The 23,892-nt window shown below is 43.9% G+C and overlaps 1 protein-coding gene across 3 annotated transcripts in view; it reads left to right on the top strand.

The window, feature by feature from the left end:
- The window catches only part of gabbr2 (gamma-aminobutyric acid type B receptor subunit 2), a 73,852-nt gene that overhangs the window by 34,630 nt on the left and 15,330 nt on the right, over nt 1–23,892 (top strand). For 2 of the 3 annotated variants that reach the window (XM_022238530.2, XM_022238529.2), the window contains exons 2-4: nt 9,891–10,028; nt 12,703–12,873; nt 16,159–16,260. In XM_022238530.2, coding sequence (XP_022094222.2) covers nt 9,891–10,028; nt 12,703–12,873; nt 16,159–16,260 — 411 coding nt within the window. Of the gene's footprint in view, nt 1–9,890; nt 10,029–11,156; nt 11,310–12,702; nt 12,874–16,158; nt 16,261–23,892 lie in introns of those variants that run through there. The other variant, XM_022238531.2, reaches the window with a different exon arrangement.

Raw genomic sequence — 23,892 nt, 5'->3', positions numbered from 1 at the left:
ATTCTCCCTATTTCGTTGTCACATTTGGAAAAAAAAATCACCTGACTCATGCAAGCGCTTCACCTCGATCCTTCAAGAGAAAACAAAACTAGTTTTTAATTTATGTAACGAATGGAATATTGTAAGAGTCTATTCCAAACATGAATACAAATTATCTAACTGATCACCGATATTTGTGTTCTGCGGACGTTCTGTTTCAGAAAGCATCGATTATTTATGTACATGTATGTAGGCCTATATTAGATTCAAATGCGTACATGTAATTCTAACTCCCTGAAGGTATTGGATCTGTGCATAAACAACCTGCAGACAGAAGACTTGTTCGTACCTGCTTGAGCAGAAGCGCTCCCTAATCGGTGGAAAAGAGCCATGTTTGTTGGGTTCGCCTATTCAGTGTTGGCGGGGATGCAACCGCAGCGCGCACATTTCATACTCGCTTGTGAACCAGCGAAGGGCCGCTCCTACCAAAGGAGCCTGCATTGCTAGGGAAATTACGCCCTCTCTTGGTCCAGCTTGGGGCTCTAGATGCAGAATATGCATTCGGAATATGCGTGGTACCCTGCCTGAGCTACGCAAATTGATATTAGAGATACCAATTTTCTACGAATAATGGTAACGCTGCATAATGTACTCTTCGACAAGGTGGCGGCTGCAACGAGATTGCTCTGTAATTTCTAATATGGGAAGATAATATTGATTGAAACTCCAACTAAAGAAAAGGTCGTGGTAAGAAATCTCCATTTCTCTGCTGGGAATGACTCACTGTCCCGCCAAATAGTTCCTCATTCATAGTTCCTCCAGTCCAGTGCTTTTGTCGGTAGGGAGGGTGGCGTAGCAATGTATTACTGCTAAAGAAATCTTCGAATGAAAGTCTGTCTATTGTCGCTGAACGAGCGATCCGCGTCCGCCGCGCGATCACGACACCGGCTGAACGCACTTTCCAATTTGCTGGGGGAAGCTGGCTCGGAAATGGAAGGGGATCTGTGAGGATTGTCCCGAAGCACGAACTCAATTTATTAGACGATGGGTCTTTTGGAGAGAAGGCAAGGTTTTCACTCTCTCGGTATCAGATAAGTCGATGCTTGACTGCACTGACGGGCGAGTGGGGAGGCCCAAAAAGGCAAGAACAGGGTAACAGCAACCGATGCGTACAATTGTATTCTGTCATGGTTTGGTGTTATTCATGCGGCGTTCTCACCTGCAGGGAGAGGTATCCATCACCTACGCCAGTCGAGTGTGTTCTTTTAATTAGCGGCCTATGCTCAAGGAAAACAAATTCGAGAGAGAAGTGCAGTCACACTGTTCAGCTCCGGTATACCCTTCCAAACGTTTGTAGCAAGTCATTCTTCATTCGCTGAGGGTAATTAAAACAGGTGAGAAATTCCCCGAGTCCATGACATTGAGTAAGGACGTCATGCTTAAGGAATCTCGCACAGTTCCTAAAATAAAACGAAAGTCCAAGCCTTTGGTCGACCGTACACCATGTTTATTTTTCAAAAGAATTACTAAATCGGAACTTGGTTTTCGTTTTGTTTATCTGACGTTATCGAAAGACAATTTCGAGTCAGTTTGTCTCTAAACGCATAAAAAAGATACGTCGTCCATTAAAGCACCATTTGCATAATTTCCCTTCCTGTGACAGAAAGACATTCTACAATATCAGAAGCACAAACCGGCAAAGGGACGAGTTTCTCTTTAAGTATTGCCAACCCATTAATTTGGGCTTTTTATATGCTCACATCCTAAACTAATACACACGTATATTTACAACTCAGTGGCTCCTTAAACATCTTGAACACAGCTGCGAATTACGATGTACCCCACTCGTGCTACATGGAAGTAAGTGGCGTGAACCGGTGAACCTTGCAACGAGATGTCGCTTTGAAAATCGTTAGTAACATAATCATGGGTCGTGAGCTCCTAGCCACACTTTTAGATAAATGAGCAAAAAAATTACTTAGGGGTAAATTTGCGCTCGATGTTATTGTTTTTCAGTGCGTTCGATATTCCGATATTCGTCCACTCCTCCGAAGGCAAATTTTTAATATCATTCCACGCTCTTAAATTAATGAAAATTAGCTTCAGCCTCGTGCTCCCAGGGTTAGAACTGCGACAGCTCATTGAAAGTCTAGCCCTGGGCACGAGATGAACTGTCTCAGTACATTGAGGTTGCTAGTAACAGGCCGGAATGGATTTTTTCCCGTCTCCTTTTTTTGTCTTTCTGTTGTCTACCCAATCCCGCAACATGCTGTAAGCTACAATTTATCTGCCGAGATGCAATTACTTTCTTTGATTTTGGCCTCCAGACCATTCGGGCGATCGAATTTCACTGGGAAGGAACCGGAGTTCACCGGAGAGTGTATGAAGACGAGCCCCTGAGCCCCTCGGCATCGAGTAGTGTCCATTTTTAGAAAAAGGGTCACCGGTAACTGCGTATACGGGTGTGTGCGTATTGCAGACGTCGTGGATTTTATACCAAGGGTATTGGCCAACGCTAGTGGGCCTAGTCTTGATATCATGAAATGAACTGAAATAATGCCACGTATTTTTAGGTTGTATAGTGGAATACAATTCTCAAAAAGAAATTCTCTTCTGTTGACCTTAGTGTTTATAAATGATACTCAGGCCTTGCATTTTAATGAGCCCACTGCAGACACTGTGGTATTACTGTGGTAAAACAATGTTCAAACATATCTCTGGTATGGCACCGCACGTTTAATAATACATTGCAGGGTTTGAAGAGCAAACGTCACATTGTAGAGCAAAACCAAAGGCAGTTGATTTTTGCTGAATACCTCCATGTCCCACGAAAGGGTTGAAGTTGTCAATCATCGGCATGAATTATGAAATAATGTTTCATGCTGTATTCCCCGTTATTGTGGACAGAACTGTTGATTCACTGTCTCCTTACATGCAAATAGCATGTCCAAACAGAACTACCATCAGCGTTCACAGGTGATCGCATGATACAGCATACCCACGGCCGGCAAAAAGATTGATTTTGGATTCGTTGGGTACGGTAGTTTCATCAGCATGTTGCTCACAGTTTGCTGCATACACACTGTCCCTGGAAGGCCTGTCGTTCCGTGGAAAACTTTATTTTATACCCTTTACCAAGTGGGGTTGTTGTTTTTTACTATACCACTGGAAAAAACCAGGTTTTCTCCCTTTCAAAAAGGGGATGGGACAGGGCAACTTATGTGAAACATGCCAACCTCTGATTAAGGTTTCAGGCTCAAGTTATGATCACATTCTCGTCGCCTTAATGGAAAGCGCCCTCTGGGATCGTGATGTAAAATTTATCCCAATTTAATTTTCTTGATAGAGTTAAGGGGGGGTGCAAGTGGGACGGTGTATAAAAAACATTGTGAAAAACTCTCTCCCCCTTCAGCTAGCTTGTACGTGTGTACAAGTAATATCTCGAACATACGAATTATATCTCGTGTACGCATATACGACGTATTAATTTTAACAAATACATACGCCTTGTATCTCGTACCTACAACTTATGAATGTTATGAACGACATATGCGACGTACGCACGACTTGTAACTCATATGCACGATTTTAGGTCGAACGTATGAGTTACCTCGGGGAGGATACATTTTTTTTCACCGTGTCCCTAATACAGCCCCGTAGTATAGAGTTACTTAAGGCCAAGATCATACTCAGAGAGATTTCAATTGGGGTCGAATTGCTCAACTTAGCAAGGAAAGCACACCGTGATTATCAGTGAGGAGTGACAGTGGCATGACTTTGGAAAGAGACGACGGTGTATTCCATTAGCACAGGAAAATCACCACTGAAGATGTTGCCTCGAAGGACACGTCTACACACGTCTTCTGGGTTCTTTTCCTCTTGAAGTGCGCAGTCCTGCACGTCTTATCGGGAAAAGTGATCGCGGTCACGCACTCATCAAAGACGTCCTGAAAATAAATCCCGGCGGATTAAGATAGGGGTGTGTATCTATCACCGAGGCCCGGCACACTGGCGCGCGTATAGAAGGGCGAAGGCGAGATTGAATAAAGATGGAGTGGAATTCCTGAATCAACACGAGGAGAGAGGCTTGGGCTCGATGAGCGCTCTGCGTGTGTATCGATGCAAGTCACGTCCGCGGACGGAAACTGGCTTTGGGTTTATCTGCCGTGGCTCGGTTGACTAAGATGATGGATTGTCGCCCGGGTGCATTGTACCGGGGCTTGTGCGAGATCGTTGGTCGGATCGGAGACAAATTACAATCGCTGAGAGAGAAGTCAAAGTCTAATTGCAGAAGCATTTACTGTCAGGATCGTTGGTCTGTCCGGTTTTTTTTCTAAGTAACTCGGCTCTCGTGGGATTGGTGAAGTGATTTTCCAACTTTCTTGCTATGGAGTTTAACAAAACGTGCAGGGCAGACCGCGCGTTGTTGGACTCTTAATGACCTTCTTCGATGTTGGAAAAAAAGCAAGGTCACTAGAGAACAAAGCTGGCGCGCTAGTTGACATACAACCGCGCTGATAGGGCAGACCTGACCTGCGCGTACTGGTGTTCTCGAATGACCTCGGACGCGCTTCATTGGGGGCATTACTGTTGAAATACGTATCAATATCATGACATAGCGAGCATTTATTCTCAAATGATAAAATAGTCCATTTCATTTTTTTAACTTGGAATAATTTCCCGATACCTGATGCACCAAGTCTAATTTGATGTTGATTCTCATATTTTTTAAACAGATTCATCTTTGCGACATTTGAGATCTTGCCGATTTGTTATGATGAATACGCATCACAGAACCATGTTCTCCATGTTTGTGATTTGAGTTGTGCATTTAGCCTACGCATGACGACTGACGAATCCAATATTCTTAAAATAATTATGAATTCTGAATTCACACTATAGTATCTCTGACGTCCGTTGCGCTCTTCCTTTGTATACGGTGGCCACAGTCCGCTTCCTGTTTTTGTGATTACATTAATTGCACCGAGATTATGTTCCACATGCCTCACCGGATTTCCGTTGTGAATATTGAATCTCATCTTCTCAAAGAGAAGAAGCAAAGAAGCGTTTACCTTTTTTACGAATCCCTTCCAAAATCCATCCTCTTTTGCAGCGTGATCTCCCGCTATCTAATAAGTCGAAGAGCCCTTCAGAATTATTCCCGTCGAAATCGAAAAACCGAACAGAAAAGAAATCGGCATCGTCATCGGCCGAATGCCTTAACGGTGTTTTGGTAACCTTTCACTGCCACTAGCGGCGCTTGAAAGGAGACTGTAGATTCCTACCTGTCCTGTCCTGTCCTGTTCTATTCTGTCCTGTCCTGTTCTTCCCTGTTCTGTTCTGTTCTCTCCTTTTCTCTTCTGTTCTGTTCTAAGAATTTGACATGTGAGATCGTGAAAGCAAACCTTGTATAGGCCTACTTGTACTTTTCCAAGCTAGGATATTTTCCGTAGCTGAGATACAAATTGATAAATACTAGATCTAGTATTAATCTGAACAAGTAATTGCAAAATGTTATTATTGTTTCAAGAAACTTGATCAAAGACCGCCAGAGGTTGCAGGAAGTTATTTGTGGATTGAAGTGGTTTATTTTTGGTCTTCTTTGGCGGGCACTATTTTTAAGGAATTGAAGAATTATGTACAAACATCAGCAAACTCCGGATTTCCAGTCAGGCGATTTATTTTTCATATCCAGTCAACTTTGAAATCCCAGCCAGGCCGTCGTATACAGTCCATTTCCAGGCAGTCTGAAGCTTTTGGTTATTGCACCTGTGCCTTGCCAAATTGCGAAGTAGAGTTTGGCCCCGCGTCCCGCACATCCTGTGGGCTTTGCGTGGAGACAGAGAGGGGGAAAGACAGTCTTTGGATGCCACCCAACGAATGGGTTTTTTTCCCTTGTGTATGCATGGAGAATAATCTCGGCGCATGACGCTGGAATTAGCCCAAATAAGTGAATCAGCTGTCCGCGTTTTCTAGTCCGGCAAATAGCTGTTGGGGATATGTACCCATATGTGGCTTGTCTCGCTCATCAGCCCGTAAGCTTGTGGTGCGTCGAACGGTGGGCGGTGTTCGAAGGGTGACGCTCATCCACACTGACATTCACGCCACTAGAATGTGGAGGGGGGTCGCCGCGCAATTTTGACGTCTGATACTTCTGCCTGGATTATTCCTCCTTTTTCTCTCCTTTCTTCCCGAGTGAAGGGGCTGCCGGGCAGGTGGAAACAGCTCTCCCGCGAGGATTGATGAAGCGTTCATATCGCTCGCCCGTATCGCACTCAGGTATTAACGTCTTTTGAAAAAAAGGGGAAAACATTGCCTCAGCCAGAGGATTGAAAGTAGGAGACATACAGGCAGATGGATTCACTTCTGGAATTGGTTAAAAGCAAAATCAAGATGCAAACTGTCGACGTCCTGATGGTGTGATGATGTGTAAGAGTGCATTAGCCTTTCTTCAGTGACTAGACCCTTGACATTCCATTGTTGCTTTCATGAGTTGGACTTGTGCAGTGACTATGACATGAAATTCCATGCAGTATCGGTTGTTGTCGTGTTCGTTGTTGTTGCCGCCACTACAGCTATGGAACACCAAATGTACCAAAATACGATGTTACTCTGTGCAAGCAGTTTGATCATGTCCTCAATCTATTATGTGATGTTGTCACATTACGGATCGACAACTACTTCCCATAATGGATTGGCAACATCACATAATGGTTTGACAACATCACATAGATTGAGGACACAATCAAACTACTTTCACATGGTAACACCATATTTTGGTACATTTAGCGTTCCATATACAGCCGTCTTCTGAAGTCATACGAAAGTTTATACCGCGCATTGTTTTGACATTATTCATAATAAGATGATATCGCAGTAAGGTGTTATCGCAGCGTGTACCTATGTTGTTATTGCAACGTCCTAACTGTATGGAATTCATTCAAATTTAACTGAAGAATAGGCAATATGCACCAAGCTATTCAGACCACCTAACGTGTTGTTCACGTTTGGTTCGCGTATATTGTTATTACAGGTACCATTGGACAGCACTGCATCGGGATCGGTTGTTCTCCAAAAATTAGCCAGCGTATCGATGACATGTCAGGTGCACTTCAGATTCCTCGGGACGGCGTAGGGCCCGAAGGAGGCTGGCCTGAATGTCACTGGCTTCGTGAGGAGAGTTTTAACAGAATCAGGTCACGATATGAGCGGGGCTCAGGTCCAAGAAATGAACGAAGTAGGCTGCCCTTTGGCTTGTTATCCGGCGAAGATGAAAATGTCTCCGGCGAGTCATGCAGCGTTACAGCATAAATTGAAACTGTCGTTTCCAACCCCCGCTTTTTTCTTCTTAGGATCGTCCACATGATAACATTTATCAAAAGAGGACTTCTTGCTCACGTGTAGAGACTCTGGATCGTCTTCGCGAAATATGAATTTGATGAGTAAGCATGATAAAAACATTGCACAGCGAGTGAAGATGTAAGGCGATTACTGGACTGAACGTCCTAGGAAGTGGTCCCAGCAATAAGCCATAAAACCTAGGTGGTAATCAGTGGCCTTTCCTAAACTCCTACGAATATTGGCTTTCCTGGTTATGGGGCAAACCGAAATAAACTAATGATTTGATGTCGGAGCAATAACGTATTCTTTCGAGCAGACGTAGAACATTGTGCACGTTTGGCCATCATTTTTCTTTCCTAAACCATAATGTGATTTGCGTCAAAGCAGACAGAGCGCCAAGGACAGGCTTTCATTCTAACACCTCATCTCCTCAGGATTACCGTTCCGTCAGAATGCAGGCATTGTGCGAAACCAAATCCTTTTTAAATTCAATTAGGCACGCAGCATCCATCACCCTCGCTCGTTCTGGGAAGATTTATGCGCAGGGAAATGTTAGACACCGTCGTGACATTTGGTGCGAAGTTAGCAGGACGTCGCCCGGTGTGCTGCAATCAACATAATTTTGATGGCTAGGCGTAAAGGACAGAAGATTATTGAACGAGTCAAGAACCAAATGTTGTTGTTTCTTGTCCGTTACTGGATTCATTGCCATCCTGTGTCATTGTCGTGGGGGTGCCATCTGTGTCAGTGCGGTCGATAACATGACCATTCTGTGTGGTTATGTTGTTCTCAACGATGTTCTTAACATTGCCAAAGATTGATTGGTTTATAATTACTTACAACACATAGACATATACATGTACCACACCGTAGAAGTCATTTAGATTCCTCGCCGATTAACATAAAAAACACTCTGCATACAGAACTGAACACGTGATACTACCCTGATGACAATTTGATGAATTCATCAGTTCCTTTTTATTCTCTGCGCGGCCTAATCGGCACCATCTAAAGTTTGGGGTAGATGTGGTAAGTCAAAAGAGATTATGACTTTGGGATGGAATGGGAATCAGACTTCCTGTACGTCATCGGTTGACTCCTGTTGTCGCTACACATCAGCAGGAGTTCGGCCAAGCAAGGCTTCGACGTGACTCGATGACGGGCAACGGCGTGCAGAGCCGACAATTCGCGCGCGCACTCGTGGCATCATGCTTCACGCGGAGAACAGCGTAATACAAGGTGGCAAGAACATCAGATCGAAGGAGAGGGGGGATCGAGTAGCGAAAACAAAATCGTGAGCCAAATCCGTAAGCAGTGCTCAGAAGCCCCCGGCAAGTTCCATTAGAGAAATTACATTTCTGTGCTGTCAGCCAGCTCAATAGGACTATGTGTCACGGAGCATTGTATCGAGCGACTCACGTCATCCCCAATCATTGCTGCGCCGTGTTTGTTCAATATAAGCGCGACCGACCAGAGGAACGGTGCATCGCCCCGAGGGGCGAATACCCTTTTCTCTCTTTTTCTCCTTGTCTTTCTTCTTCGTCTCTTGTTTTCTGTTCAATTCTTGTTTTATACTGACGCAGGGACCGCGAGTAACCATGCACATGTGCAATTTCCATGTTTGATAAACGTTCGGACCAGCTCCTTGGGAAATTGCAAGATCGGTCGCCAGACGACACGTGATCCACATTTTTTCACAGTCAAATCGAAACCGGGCGAAATTGAGGAACTTCGGCCAGTCCTTGGGAGATAGGATTTCTGCACAATGGAAACGATTGAGCTTAATTCCTTTTCCTGGGAATTCGTTTCTGGTTTTAATGCCAGCATGACAACGCATGCCAGGTGTGGAAAGCGCCAAATGATTGTACTTCCGCTTCTCAAGCATTATCACTTGGGAAACAGGCTGGCATTGCTCTAGACAGTCCATAGGGTTTGCATGGCTGCCATCTTGCAGGTCAGGGCTTTTGTTCCATAGGATATGCGCAAAGGAGGTTTCACTGTGGAACCTATACTAGGTCTGGTTTCTGCCCACATTTATTTTGCTTAAAATCTCACCTAATTTTCTAATAAAAATCAAAGCAAACATCGCACCTGCAATAACTGGATTATTTTGGGACTTTTGTAACTCTACATAAAATACGAAAGTTGGAAGAACTTCTGAATTTGGGTTACTTAGATGTTATCTTGAACGTTTGTTGTTGAAAAGAATTTGATGTTATTTTCTGTCACGTAAAATTCCGGGAAACGTCAAAGTCCCTTAGCGTCCCAAGTATTTTGCATGCATGTTTCAAGTCACTTTTTTATCAAAGCGCAGTCTTCTTTTCCCAGGCTGATTTCTGTACGCATTTCAAGCCTGTTTGACTACGTGGCATTATTTGAAAGGCGCAATAATTATTTCTGTCCACCTTCATGTGTTTTAGTAATTGTTTCAGTTAATAAGGTCCTGATTGTAAGCGTCATGCAATTTCACGCGAACGCAATCAGTATAGCGGGGTAAAGTTGACTTCCACTTCGACTCATTTGGCGGGGAAAGCCCTTAACTAACTAACCTTTTGATGTCATTTCCGCAGTGCGATATGGCGAAAGGAATGAAGGCTTTCTTCGACTCACTAGCTACGGGCCCGCCCACGTACATGGTCTTCGGTGGTGCGTGTCAAGCGGTCACGGAACCCATTGCCGAGGCGGTGCACTTCTGGAAACTTGTTCAGGTAAGAACTACATTGTAATAATATCAAGTACAAGGGTACCCCTGGGAGACACTCTCGTACCCTTGGGCAGACTTGAACATAGACCTCAAAGGTAAAACCTATTGAAACCAGTTCTTGCACACTTCTACAATTAGACAAACGGAACAATCTCATGTTTCGACAAAAACAAAAAGGTCATCTCCAAGAAGAGGTGATCTTCTTAATAGATTGCAACATTAGCGAGACATCACAATGCGTCGTTCCTGATGATATTGATGTTCCCGCCTTAGTGCCCTGGTTAAAATGCTGCTCAAAAAGATTTAATGCTTTTGCCCATTATTGTCGGTCTTGGACAGTGCCATGTTCAAAGATGGGTCATAGATCATAAACAAGTGACTTACTAGTCTCCTTTTCCGTTTTCCTGCGTTCTGCTTGTCTGTACCCCTGTTGAGTCTCTGGTTTTATTTCTAAACGGACGCGACGTCGGGTAAACAAAGTAATATATACAGTTTGATTAGTACATGTTACTTTGTGGGGATTTTTTCCAATTTGGATTTGAGCGCTCGCTTCTGACTAAATAAAGGCGCAGAAAAACATTGATCGATCATGTTCTGACTTTAATGCAAGTCACGGTCGCTTGGAAAATTGGCTAGATTGAATCCTGATGCTCGGTCGCATGTGTTCAAAACGATATCAGTGTCGTATGAGTGAAGTGATCAATACCCTGTAGTCAACCCTAAGTGGCCGTGTACCAAGCCGTGATTTTGGCCAAAAGGCCCCTATTACAGCCTGAGCACTTTATGTTGAAACCCTCGGTCTTTTGAATTAGGAAAGGAATTCACATGAAAGGGTTTTCAGAAGGGAAAAGAGCCGAGCACTTAGAACAGGAAAAGCTCCCCGAGGCTGGGACTGCCGATAGCATACTGGAAAATTAATTGCAAATTTGAAGTCATTGTTCAGGTTCAAACGGGCATGTATATTCCGAGGGTGGTGCATATTTGAGGGGTTGTCTCGAGACAACTCTTCATTTTGCCAGCGTGGGGTTTATCTTTAAGGATCGAGGAGTAAATCTCGGAACTCTAGGGTTCGCCCTGCAGTTAAGATCTTGTCTGTTGTATTTCCCGTAGTTTCAAGCCCGTCTGCGTGTAAAGATGCTATCTCCATGAGGTGTGAAATCCTTGAGACCGTGCGAAGAAGCACATCCCCGAAGGATATGAGCCTACGCTCCTATAAGCGGATTCAAAAGGCAGTTTGTAAAAAAAAAAGAAAAACATGGGAGGTGGAAAGACAAAGCATACCAAAGTAAGCAAAACACCAAGCTGAGAAGGCAGCCTGTTGGATTTTGCATAGCAGGGTTCTGGGATTCTATAAGCGAGACATATCACAGTATACCGTCCGTTGATTTACACAGTTCTAGAAGTCGTATCTTAATGACATATTCTGACTTTTTATCATCGCGTATGGTAGACTTGTACATGTCTTTGAGTCAGGAATTATAACGAAATTTTCACTGGATAAGCGAGTGTTACAAATCCCGCTGATCTTGACTGGAATGTATGCCTTCTGGTTTTTCACACGGGACAATTTTGATGAGCACCCGAAAAATGTCATTCGCGCAGTTCGACAATTTGCCTTGGTGGTGTGAGCAAAATCTGGAAGTGTGTGGTCAACTGCCCGCATACTTTCCTACATTTAAATAGCCTGCTGTGCTATCCCATTGCAGCTATTCTTTTATAGGATTCTTACGTTTTGAATTTATCTCATGCACAGCTTAAATAACCCACGTAGTCGAATTTCAAAGCACACTTAAGATCTAAATCTACGACAAGATGTATTCCTATCCGTTGAAGACGGTCGCGTGGCACCTTGCGGAACCAGGTTGACGCCAGTTCATTTAAAGAGCCATAGTAAGGTCGCAATGATTAAGAACTGGGGTCAAGCAGCCAGCATGTCTTCATCTCTGAAGTCCAAAGGGATCTGATATCCATATGAAATCTTAGACAGGGCCTTTTATGATGATTGCCAATCAAGCCCCAGAACGTCCTCGTGGAATAAAGGTACTTGGGTTTCACTCAATCAACCACACATTCCTTTTTTCTGTCCTGATTTTTCCCCCTTTTGGCGAGAACTAATAGCCCGTGGCCGAATACTAAAGCGGCGCTATCTTTCTCCTCGTCTACGCTGCCACGGTGCTGACTCGCAGATGCTCTGAGACACCCGACTGGCGCCTACACAAATTTTGGAGAAGTGTAACTCTGATTGGGTTTCTTTCCACAAATATTGTCTTTTTTGGCGGGCTGTTCTTTGGTAATAACTGGTACCTCAGTCTGTCAGCCAGTGAATACAGTCTCAGTTTATAATAGATATACACAAGAGCAGTTCGATACCCTCGAAACACGTTTTCAAGATTTCACTATTATACTTGATGTTTTCCAAATTCAACGTAAATCCACGATTTTGTGTGGCTTGCACACTCTCCTTAATACCCAATTATCAAGGTGAGCCATCTGTGATATTAATGATCGTAATTCTGTCGGGCAGAGCAGATTAATATAGCTGATAAGCGGAGCGTGTGTAACTTCAAATCGAATACAAATCTTTTAAAGAAAGGATTATGTGGTGATGATTGGTGATGGTGATTATACATGTACTGTAGTAACTGTCGTGTTGATCGACTTATCCCTTCTCTTCACAGCTTTCATATGGTGCTACTACTCCGGCCCTCTCCGAGCGCGAAAAGTACCCGTACTTTTTCCGCACCGTCCCCTCGGAGATGGACATCGGGTCGGCCAGACTGCGTCTCTTCATGTACTTCAACTGGACTACCATCTCCACCATCCACCAGGACATCTCGAGATTCTTTTACGTAGGTATCGCAACGCAGCCTGGGTTACACACACTAAAGGTAGCTTCCATGGATAATCGGAGGCATCGCAGACTTGCGACTCCGATGGCTCGTACCGTCTGCAGTCTGCGATCCCTGAGCCGTCAATCACGGTGCGCTGATGCGCTGCTTGGAATGTCTTTGTCTAGTTTGGAGGACAACGCCATGTTGCTATGAAATTTGTATGCAGACGTTTCTCTTCTGAAAAACCAAAATCAAATCATTTGTACGTCATAGAAGTTGTTAAAAGATACTTTCCATGGAAATGAGTACATCGCTCATCTGTCCCCTCCCCCAAAGAGATTGTGCTATAATTCTAATTCGGTTGTCCCATTTCCAGACACCACCTTCACTTCTAGCTCCACATAGAAAGGTCCACCTATGTTCCAATTGCATGTAGAAGCATTCGGTGCGATCTGCTCGTTCGAGAGGAAACGCTGTGAGCAAGATGGGACCCGGTACTTCCACCTTAATAAAGCTTTTAAAAAAGGGAAAAACATGAAAGCACCGCCGATCTACATTTAATAAACTTGAAAGTATTATGTGCCTGGCTAGCGACATTAAAGGAAAAGCGTCAAGCCCGTTATTTGCTCGGCACCGGCCCGTTTGCCCTTCTTCCGCCGTGTGCTCTCACCTGAGCCTCCTACACCTCCTTTGCGCATATTGAGCGGTGTCGGCTCTTTCTAAATGACCACGGTGTTAATATTGGTCCCGTGGAATGTTTCACACCGCGTCGGTTCCGATATTAAGCGACCAGCCGCACTCGACGGCTTCCCCCCGGGGGGACAGAGCATTCTCTTTGGTGTAGGCCTACCTGGATGCCGATGTGTGTGGATGTGGTTTTTTTTTCCTTTGGAGTTTCAGAACGTCGCACTTCAAACGGCAATTAGCCTGATGGATGCGCCCCTTCCATGAATGTGATCTCCTCGCCTTTGACAGAGGGGGAAGACGATCTAATAAGTTCCATCCATTAGTGCAAAAAGCCGGGGGGGGGAATGCCTCAATTCGGAAAACAATGCAAAATCAAGTGCAAAGCTTCCTTCTCTGTCATGGCTCGGCAAAATATGCTACAAGTTCAAGGTCAACCACATTTGCAACTATGTCATAACAAGATTTGACCATTTGACTAGAATTTCGAAACTCTTACCTATTACGTCCTGAATATTGTCCTCTCATTGATACAGAAATGCAAATCCAACTGTTCATTGTGAAAGCCATCCTACTGGTCACAGGTAAATTTGAGAATTCACAGATGGTCTGCGCTGATGATCTGAGATTGCAAGCCGTACTTAAATTTCACCCATTAATTTAGCAGCATAGCCTTTGAGATTCTTACCTTATCTAAATGATACCTTTCGATTAGAAAATGTACTTTCAGTCAACTTTGCTTGCGTAGAAAGCCGCAGTGTCTATTTTTGAAACAGATGGACAAATGACGAAGATCTGAGGTACGCACGCCTATGAAACGAATAATAAGGTTCAGTCCATGTTGATGGATGTAAGAGACAGTGCAAGCAGCGCGCAGTTGAACCTGTTTTGAAAGGAATCGTAAAGCACAGTTTCATGATAATCATGTCACCCAATCCGAATGTTTTGCCACAACGCATCCTCGGGCTTTGCAGCCAGACTGTTCAGAGTGTGTAACGCAATCTTAATCAGGCTTTCATTCCGTGGGATTGACCGACCCGTTATTAACATATTCGCCGCAGGGGTAAGATTTTCAGGGCTTTGCTTGTGTGTGTAACATGCTGTTTCTTGTTGTGGTCGAAACAAACACGGGTCTGCGTTCATGTACAACTCCACAAATGCAAATTTGTCCCCCAAATCTACCCAGGTATCTCGCATCTAACAAGTAATTACAATTATTTAAAAATTTATATAGCCCACCTCCTTGGCTAAGAGAAGACTTACTTATTAGTAAATATTCAATTTATTAAGTAGATAGATTTAGGATTAACGTTTCAAGGAAGTAATGAGCAGCCCCTCTACGACAATTTATAAATGTAAATCCTGAAGAATAATCTTTTGATTTGAAAAATAGCTTGTTACGAGCGCAACTGTGCTGCCACCAAGCGTCTGCAAGGTGTTCAGTTTCTGCCTTCGAATCACCAAAACAGGAAGAGTTTTTTGTTACGGTGTCGCAGTCAGCAGTAGGAATCTGTCGCTTCGATAGAGAGCCCAGTTCAGTGACACGTTTGGTGTAGACGTGTCATCCCTCAGCTGTTCTTACCATCTCTCTCTCTGCCATGTATTGTCCGTTACGCCGATGTCATGATTAATTTGGAATCCCTTAAAACGTCGCCCTCCAGTCGCCATTGTTGTACACACGCACCAGGCATGCGCATTTCGGTTGATGGGTCTCTGTTGAAACATAGTCACAGTTCCATAATTTATACACGAGAGATTGGCTCGAGTATCCATCCGGTAATCCCACCAAATCTTCCTGAGTGTAAGATTCCCTGAGCGAACATCGTAGTAAGCTGGTGTTTTTCCCTGATGTGAAATTAGAATAGCACGCGTTTTAGATTTTTATTCAATTGGGAGGGAAAGAATAGTAACGTGTCCTGCTATCGAGGAAAGTCGAGCTAGCGGTGGAATTTAAATGCGTCGAGGCACTTTATCGTCAGCGATATTAAAGGGTACCTGGTTAAATCGTCTAAATCAGGTTTCAAGAAAATAAAAAATGAAGAATTGAGAAAATCAATCAAAACAAAATACATGTGTATACTCCCTTTCATGCCAAGGTTAGTGAAAATCATGTTTGAAGCAAGCAAATAAAATTAAACGAAAAATTGGTTATAAGGGCTTCACATGGTAGCCATGCTGGAGGGCATCTTTTGTTTCAGAGGGAAATTTCCCTTGTGCATGGGAGAGGAATAAATATCCTGTTCCCTGTTGTTTGCAAGATGGTAGCCATGGAATGCGTCTGTGAGATCGTCTTTAAATTAAACAAATGTTTCTTGTTATTCTTTGTTTTAATGATATCCATGTTGGGTGCGGTCGGTCGATATGCAAGATTTCTCCATTTTTGCGCGATTGGTGGATCTTAGTGTGTGATTTGTTAATAATTCCACCCTCAACCAATCGGCTTTTCTTTCTAATTCACGGTTGTGAAAGATATTTTCAAAAAAGGGTAGTAAAGTAGGAGCAAAGTTGGGGATTTCATGCAGGATCGACCGACTGCGCAGAGCCATCGTGCAGATCGCCCAATCGCGCCAAACATCCAGAACATTGAAAAGAACACCAATTCTTTATGTCGATCCACAGGCACAAAACCAACAAGTTAAAATGATGGAAGACAACGGCATTAATATCCTGACTGAGGCTGTATTTGCAGATGACCCGACCCCGGCCATAACGAAACTCAAGGTAAGCTGTCAATAAAACTTTCATCCACAGCCCGAAGAGTGCACTTCTTCGCAAAAAAAAAAAAAAAAAAATTGATCGGTGAGGTTCTTGGAACAATTCATGAGAACATCAAGACCTCATGTTTCCGCTCCAAAACACCACGATAAAAACTGTCCAAGTTAAGTTTTTATTCATACCCTTAAAAACGTCAAATCTAAAACGGCAAAAAGTAAAATAAGTGCTGATTATAGAGAAAGATTGTTATGCTGTTTTCCTTTAAAATTAGAAAAAATGACCCAATCAAAGCTATATTAACATAACGTGTGTTGAAAAACTGAAGACTGTAATATCTTTGACATGACATTTAATTACATCCTTGCCTTGCTTCTTATAACTGGTGATTAACCTTCCCCATTTATTTTTATTTATGTAGTATCAGGTGATGTATCGGTATTGCATACAAATTATTTCTATCAAGACCTTCTGGCATAACAAATCAACGCCGCATGATTTTTTGATGGGGAAGCTTAACAAATGTTTTCGGGACTTATTTTTGGCTAGTGTATTGATCTTATCTGCCAGTATCACTCCTAAACTCATGGGAGGGCACTAACGGCACGAATGAAACCGCTCCAACGGCCGGGAAAGTGTTACGCACGCCGTGCTCTTGTCGTAAGCGCGATTGATGTCAAATCAAGTGGTGATTCACCGTGTATATCTGCCCGGCAGTCTTCTTTTGTGTGTGCACGCGAGGTTAATATCGTCAGGACGATTGATTTGCTTGGCATTTTCTGCCGATGTCGATGACCGAGGGACACACTGGTGTCATTTGCATCACTGTGGCACCTTCTCCCGAGATCAACAAAATGATGGATAGCGCATCTCTGTCAACCTGTTCTCCGTTACTAATAGCTTCCGTTGCAGAATATCTCTCCTTGTTGATTAACTTTCCTTTGCCTTTGTATTTACCGAAGCGCTCGTTAGGGATGTTTTCGAAATGTTGAATATTCAAATTCGAGATTGTTGTAATTGGTTATATGAATGGCATCTTTGTTTCCACCCCCATTTCAATTTCGGAATACAGTCCCCCATAGCGTGATTCGACCATAGAAGTCATTATTGCGTTGATACGACGCTCGTGGACAGGTGCTACGCGTGCGTTGCATGCGTCGTCGACCAATAGGATGTCGTGTTTGCCAAGCGTGAGCATCAACTTGAAGAATGTGAGTGTGAGCGTGGCACCCCGCAGTTATGGCCAAAGATCGTATAGCGCCAAAGGCGCAAGATGGATAACTCTGCCCAAAAGATGTAATTACCATGAGCGCCATTTGAGCAAGCGATACGCCTGCATAGTTTACGGTAATGCTTGGGCACAGGCTCACCAGGTGAACGTGCCTGCCGCGGCGCTTGCGCCTGTGCATTAATGTGCATTGCGCACGCGCATCGCTTGCTTAAATGTCGCCAATGTGATTACAACGTTTTACGTGTATTCACGGTGAAGTTCGCCATGTTGCGCCGCTTCGCGGGGCTATACGATCTTTGGTTATGGCGTCTACAACGATCGGATTAGTCCATACTTTGAAGGCATTGAAAGCATTATTAGTGTGAGATGTGTTTGAGCTTTACCTACCACAACGTAATTATGAGATATATGTTTCTATCGGACGTGTTTTATTAGCGTAGAAATCTAACGTAGAACCACTGAGCTAATTTCTTGGCTAAAGTTCACCTGCAACTGATTGGATTTCTGTTCCTTTCAGTGATTAACCCCGGCTACTGGTATATTCTGCCTATAAGAGGGCAAGATTTGCATTGCCTCGATGCCTCGTAGGTTTCCCAAAGTCTCCGGCAACACACGTTACACTTTACAGGATAAAGGTGTTGATTTGTCGGGCATTTCAATGTGTAATCACGGCTATGACTGGTCCATATCTTTTTGGGCAGGATTTCAGAAGTGGAGTTTAAGGAATCGGTCTTTTCACTTTGGTTTGAGAAAACTTAATCTTTAGGTGCCAACTTAGCGTTCGATTCTTTTGGGCTATGAGGTGCATTTTGATTTATATTACTGTGAGCACCGACGCTATTGTAACTCGGCAACCAAGCTGATGACGTTGTTCTAAAACTACTGATCAGCTCTTACTTCTATCTAATACCTTGTCAGCTGACATTATCTCCGGCATCAACACAAAATCTTCATTTTCCCAAAAGAAAAAAAAAGACCACGACACCAGTTAGTTTTCGTGATCTTATCGCTGCGCTTGGAGGGAGATCCCTCCGATCAGTGCCGCCGAATTATTTATCAAGGCCGGCGAAGTAATTTACCATCGGTGTGGGGAAAAAAAGGTTCGTCAGTCACGATCGTGATCAGTCGGTGGGCCGGCTGGAGATTCTCCCCCTAGCGGCATATATCCTGCGCAGAGGCAGATCAAATAAAGGAGGGCAGTCAGGAATTGAGTTTGACCGTAACTTTAAGCCTTCAGAAAATAGCAAGCCGGATTTAGCGCTGCCTTAGTCAACCCATCGACCCGGCTGGCTGTGTTTGATGTCCCGATCTATGTACACACTCTTGGACATTGCTCTTACCTGGGTATGTTCAGACAAATTTGTCGTGCACTAAGGCTGCCTTGGAACCGCACTTGGAAACAAATACAATTGACGATACATCACTTCCTTAATATCTTTCGGAAGAAGCAGTTACTGACAGAGGAAAAAAGTTGTCAAAACGGTAATTGACAACCACATATGCAGAAAAATATATCATGGACGTGTCAAGCCTGTTGAGAGTCACTTCATTGCAAATGTCCAAAAATAGAAGTGCGGCGTGCCGGCTCGAAATCATAGAGGAAATGATGTCAGCTCAATCTTTCCTTGCCGAATTCACGCCAGCTCTACTCACAGTGACTGTGGGTGTAAAAACGACACAGTTTAATATCACTCACCTCAAGCGGCACTGTACCGGTAGTCATTGCTGTTGCCTTTTAGCACGTTGGTTGCTGGGCCTTCTCTGTAGTCAGTTTGTAAAATAACTTGGGAGACTTATGTCCTTAATGCAATCTTCTTAATTTATGTCTGTGATAGTATTTTTCTTGTTTGCAGTACAATGACCATAATTCAGCCATAATTTAGGATCTCTTCATGCTTATGGGATGATTTTTACATCTGTAGGTTCGAGATTTAATCGCCGTAAATGGTGTACAATAATGGCTGCGCGTTTGCTTTGAATTTTTTGTAACCATAGACGCTAAAATGATATTGCCTTGACTGAGATAGATGTCACGAGCTGTGATTGGTTGATGGGGCAGTTAGGCACGAAACGATTGATGTCCGGAAGATAAGACTGCCTCAAGGCCATCGCGCTGACTCAGGCAACGATAAAATAAAACTAATGTAGGACTGTTAAATCCGTCTACAGAGAGGAAATGATCGGATCACGATTTCTTTCTCAGCCTTCACGGCATCGATGAAGCGATTGGGCGATCTGCATCTTCCGTTGTCTGTCCGCGTCACGAGGTCGTTGACGCACCGAGGATCCAGTCGGCATCAGAGCAATCTTGTGAATGGTCACAGTTTGACATCGGCGAATGCAGTGGCAGCGTTGGAATTTACATCTTTGGGTTGTTCGTATCGTGTCGAAACGCAGGGCATGAACGCGTGTCGTTTTGCCATGCAATTTACACGGTCATTTGTAGTTCAATATGAAAGTTGTCGATCTAATGCGCGTTGGGAAATGGTCGACAGTTTTCTGGCACTGTGATTGGCCAACGCGTTGCAAACTCTTGGAGGCGCACTATTGCGAATCGCCCGTATTATGACATTTTGCAAAATAAAGCAGAGGCATTCTTCTACTAACCATGCTATGTTCTCATGACGCAATTTTTGTTTTGAGATGTCTGTGATCCACGACAGGTTACTGAACGCTTGAGCTGTTGTGCGGAATATGAAATTGTGTTTTGGGGAGTACCACTTTCAGAAGATCCTCAAAAGTGCAAAAATATGACAGGAAGAGTTCTGGAGAAACATCATTTAACTTGAAGAAGATAAAACTTTGGTCAGCACCCGATCCGACCACCCACCGCTACTCATAAGTGAGGCCTGTGCAGCAAAATAGCCATGCTCTAACTGTGATGCTAATATATTATCGTATGATGCAATACAGTAGGCAAACTTATAAGTGAGGCTTGTTCAAGCCTCCTGCTTGCAAATTTTCATGACGCCTCACTTATACGTTTGATTACAGTACTGCATCATACGATAATATATTAGCATCACAGTTCTTGCAGGTTATTTTTCTGCACAAGCCTCGCTAGTAGCGGTGGGTTGTCGGATCGGGTGCGGTCGGAGGTCAAGCATATTTTCGAGACTACCGGGTTTGTTTTTAGTCAGCTATTGTGATATGACGGATTTGTGTGAGTTATTGAAACATCTAATGTTTATCTATAAAAAATAAGCTTGTTTTGATCTACATTTCTTCTTGAATTTTTACTAAATTGAGAATGTTAATTACGGGTTTTGCTCTTACCCAACGTATGTCATGATAAACACTGTATACTTGCTGCTTGTCTGGGAGCTTGCAAAAATTTTACAAGCTTACTCGGGACTTGAACCCATGACCTCTTACTTATAGTGCAAACGTCTTGCCAACGCGACCTCCGAGCTTGCCGGGGTCAGCTGTCCAGTCGACCGGTCCGAGTAAGCTGGAGGTCGCGGGTTCGAATCCCACCCGATTAAGCTTTTTTTTTTAAGCCCCTGGACAATCGCTACAGTTACAGTTTTTATGAATATCTGTCGGGTAGGGGCAAAACCCGTAATTAGAGTTAACATCTCTCCAACGCAAAGTACATCTTGAAATGGAGAATTGCTGCCGCATAGGACACTGACCCTTTCACCAGTCTGTTTGGTTTTGGCATACATAATATCAGGCCGGACTGAAAATAGCAGAACTTTTTTCATTGGTCTGTCCGGGGTTCTGAGCTTTTACCATGGCATGCTAAGAATTTTTTTCTCATTACTTCCCCTTTCCTTCCATACCAAAAAATCTTGGAAAATTATAAACCTGTCATCAAGTGCTCTGAGTAGTTTTGTGGCAATTTGGTATCGCGTGCCGGTGCGCGTAGCGGGCAGGAATGTTCCTTCACCGGTCCCACCGAGCGGTATGAACCGACAAGAGTAGGGCCGGTAATTGGACATTTAATCAACAGCTCTGGCCATTTACGTTGGTCGTAACTCAATTATTTACCACCACTCAGATCCATAAATTAGATTTGGCGATGGGACACACGCATGGAATGATTCGTCTGGGAGTTCAGGGAACGGCGCGGTCGGCGAGCCCCTTGCAGCGTCTCGATAAAGGGGATACTTGAAAGTGTAACCGCATGTTCGGAAGACGCTCATCATGTATCCATGGATGGGTGCGATTTGCAAATGGGCATTGGTAACACAGACATGGGGCTACGATTCAAGCGATGCTGACGGATAATGAGAAAGATTTTTGTTGTGCTTCTCAAAGGACTTTGAATCTTAGAGCATGCCATGTATGATAAGTTTAAGTTCCTTAAATGCCCCATGCCGGCACAATGCTACGTCATTTTGTTGGAATTTAGAGTATATTTATATTGCACAAGTTTTTGCACCAGTTTTCGATTTTATTCAGCGCAGTGTTTTGATGAAATGTCGAGTTTTGAAGAGATGGCGCTTTAAGATCTTGGCTCCATCGTTGACCACGCGCATTCAGAATAATTCTTGATTGAAAACAGGTGCCAGACTTTAATACGTAGTAAATGATAAATACACAACGTTTTTCTCTATTCATCTGCTTTGCATTATTTTTCATAAAAGATTTCCACGTGTATCGTATCAAATATATGTGCCGCCTGAAATGAAGAAAGGGTGCCACCCAATCTTGGCTAAAAGAAGGCAGAAAGGAAACGGTTTCATGGCTCTGGTTTGCGGTATACATCTGTCTGAATAACAAAATTATTCTGTGGTGGTTTCCTGGTTAATTAACCAGTCTAGCCGTGTGGAATTTGAAAGCCAGGTAAAGGAAGTAGTTCACATTGATGCAGTGGTAGTGGTGGGACTTCTTTGCCCGTGCTGCGGACTCGGTACCATTAATTATCGCATCCGAAAGGAATCGATAGTTAAAAGATTGGGTTGGAGAGCGGATTCTGATTTCTGAAAAATGTAACACCTGAACAGGCAGAAGGTTCCCAGCTCTATTGGCCAGTTGTGTGTGCTGCATGCCAGAAGATATGCTAGTGGCAGGTAAAAAGGATCCAGATCTGCCCGACATTCGATTTTACAGGTGTAATTACATGCACATTACATGGAGGCACGTCTTGTGTAACAGCGGAGAGCCTTTATCGAATTCCATATTGGGCACCGCTAATCCGAATCCGATGCTAAGTGTACAATCAGGGTCGCTTCGGATATCGCTAAAAGCCCCCCCCGCGCGTATATGCACGGGCACTGTCCCGTCTACTTGAGACGGCGGAAATGTCCTCGTAACGGAGGGGTGCCATAGACAGGAAAACAAATCGAAGCGTGCCATTCGCGGTGTTTTGGGCGAACTTCAAACGGCAGCTGCGGGCACGCGCGGTTCCAAGAGTAGTATAGGGCCACAGAAACCCTAGGCAGCCACGGGCACTCGAGCGCGGTGCTCTGGTGTGAGAATGCCTGGGGAGAGAGTCGAGCAAGCAGGCCGAGGTGCGAAACGCGATCCGTCCAAATGAAGAGGGGAATGGATCATCTGGGCGTGTAGTTGGTGAACTTGCCGGCCGCGGTTCATTCGGGCACGTGACCTACATGCGCTGCTGTGGAGTTAATACGGACATAGCAAATTGAAGTCTCGTTCAGTGATGAACAGAATGCATAGTTGAATGTCACCCTCAACGAAACAAATTCTCTTTGACACCAGTCACATTTCTAGTGGACTTATAGCTTGGATGTCAAGACAATGATTCAAATTGTTGGCCTTTCAATCTTTTGGTGGCAGCAGACAGTTTGTGTGCATTTAACTTGGAGCCACGCCACGAAGTGTCTGCTATGCACATTACCTCGGTCTTGTGTAACTTAGAAGCCTTCATTTTCCGCTAGTTCCGAGATATTGCGCTCACAACACCAAAACCGAGCCTCAACTTGCAAATCTTTTGCGTCGTTTAAATGACCCGCTGAGTGAGAAGATTTCTTGTAGCCGAGACTTTCATTTAGTTTTCTCTCTTTCAAGTTCGAGACGGAGCCCTGCTGTACAAAAGGGAATAGCGATATCTCCAAAACATAAAGCTCTCCTACCTGAGATTGACACAGACCATGTACGTCATTGTATTAAATGAAAGTGCTTTTTCAGAACGTGCACAATGGGAGCAAAACCTATGCTTAGATTGACAAAATATTCAGCATATAAAACTGCAACATTTCATTGGTATTCCGGAGAAATTTCTTTATTATTTTTCAAAGGGTAATCGATCACGATCTCTTCCATTTAAGAAGCGATCTGCAAGAAATTTAAGTTAGAGGGATCAGAGCCAACTGGCAACCGGAACGAAAATCTACGGGCGATCAATCACGGTCATTGATGAGCTTACGTGCGGTCCGTATTAGGAGTCCAGCCATTACAGTTACGATCTGTACCGCTAATTGAATTTAACCTCCATCCGT

Source organism: Acanthaster planci, linkage group LG21 (genome assembly GCF_054643075.1).
Source record: "Acanthaster planci isolate LZ-2023a linkage group LG21, COTS_SCS, whole genome shotgun sequence".
Classification (NCBI taxonomy): Eukaryota; Metazoa; Echinodermata; class Asteroidea; order Valvatida; family Acanthasteridae; genus Acanthaster; species Acanthaster planci.
The sequence above is the reverse complement of the archived record's forward strand: the minus strand, read 5'-3'. Positions and strand labels throughout refer to the sequence as shown.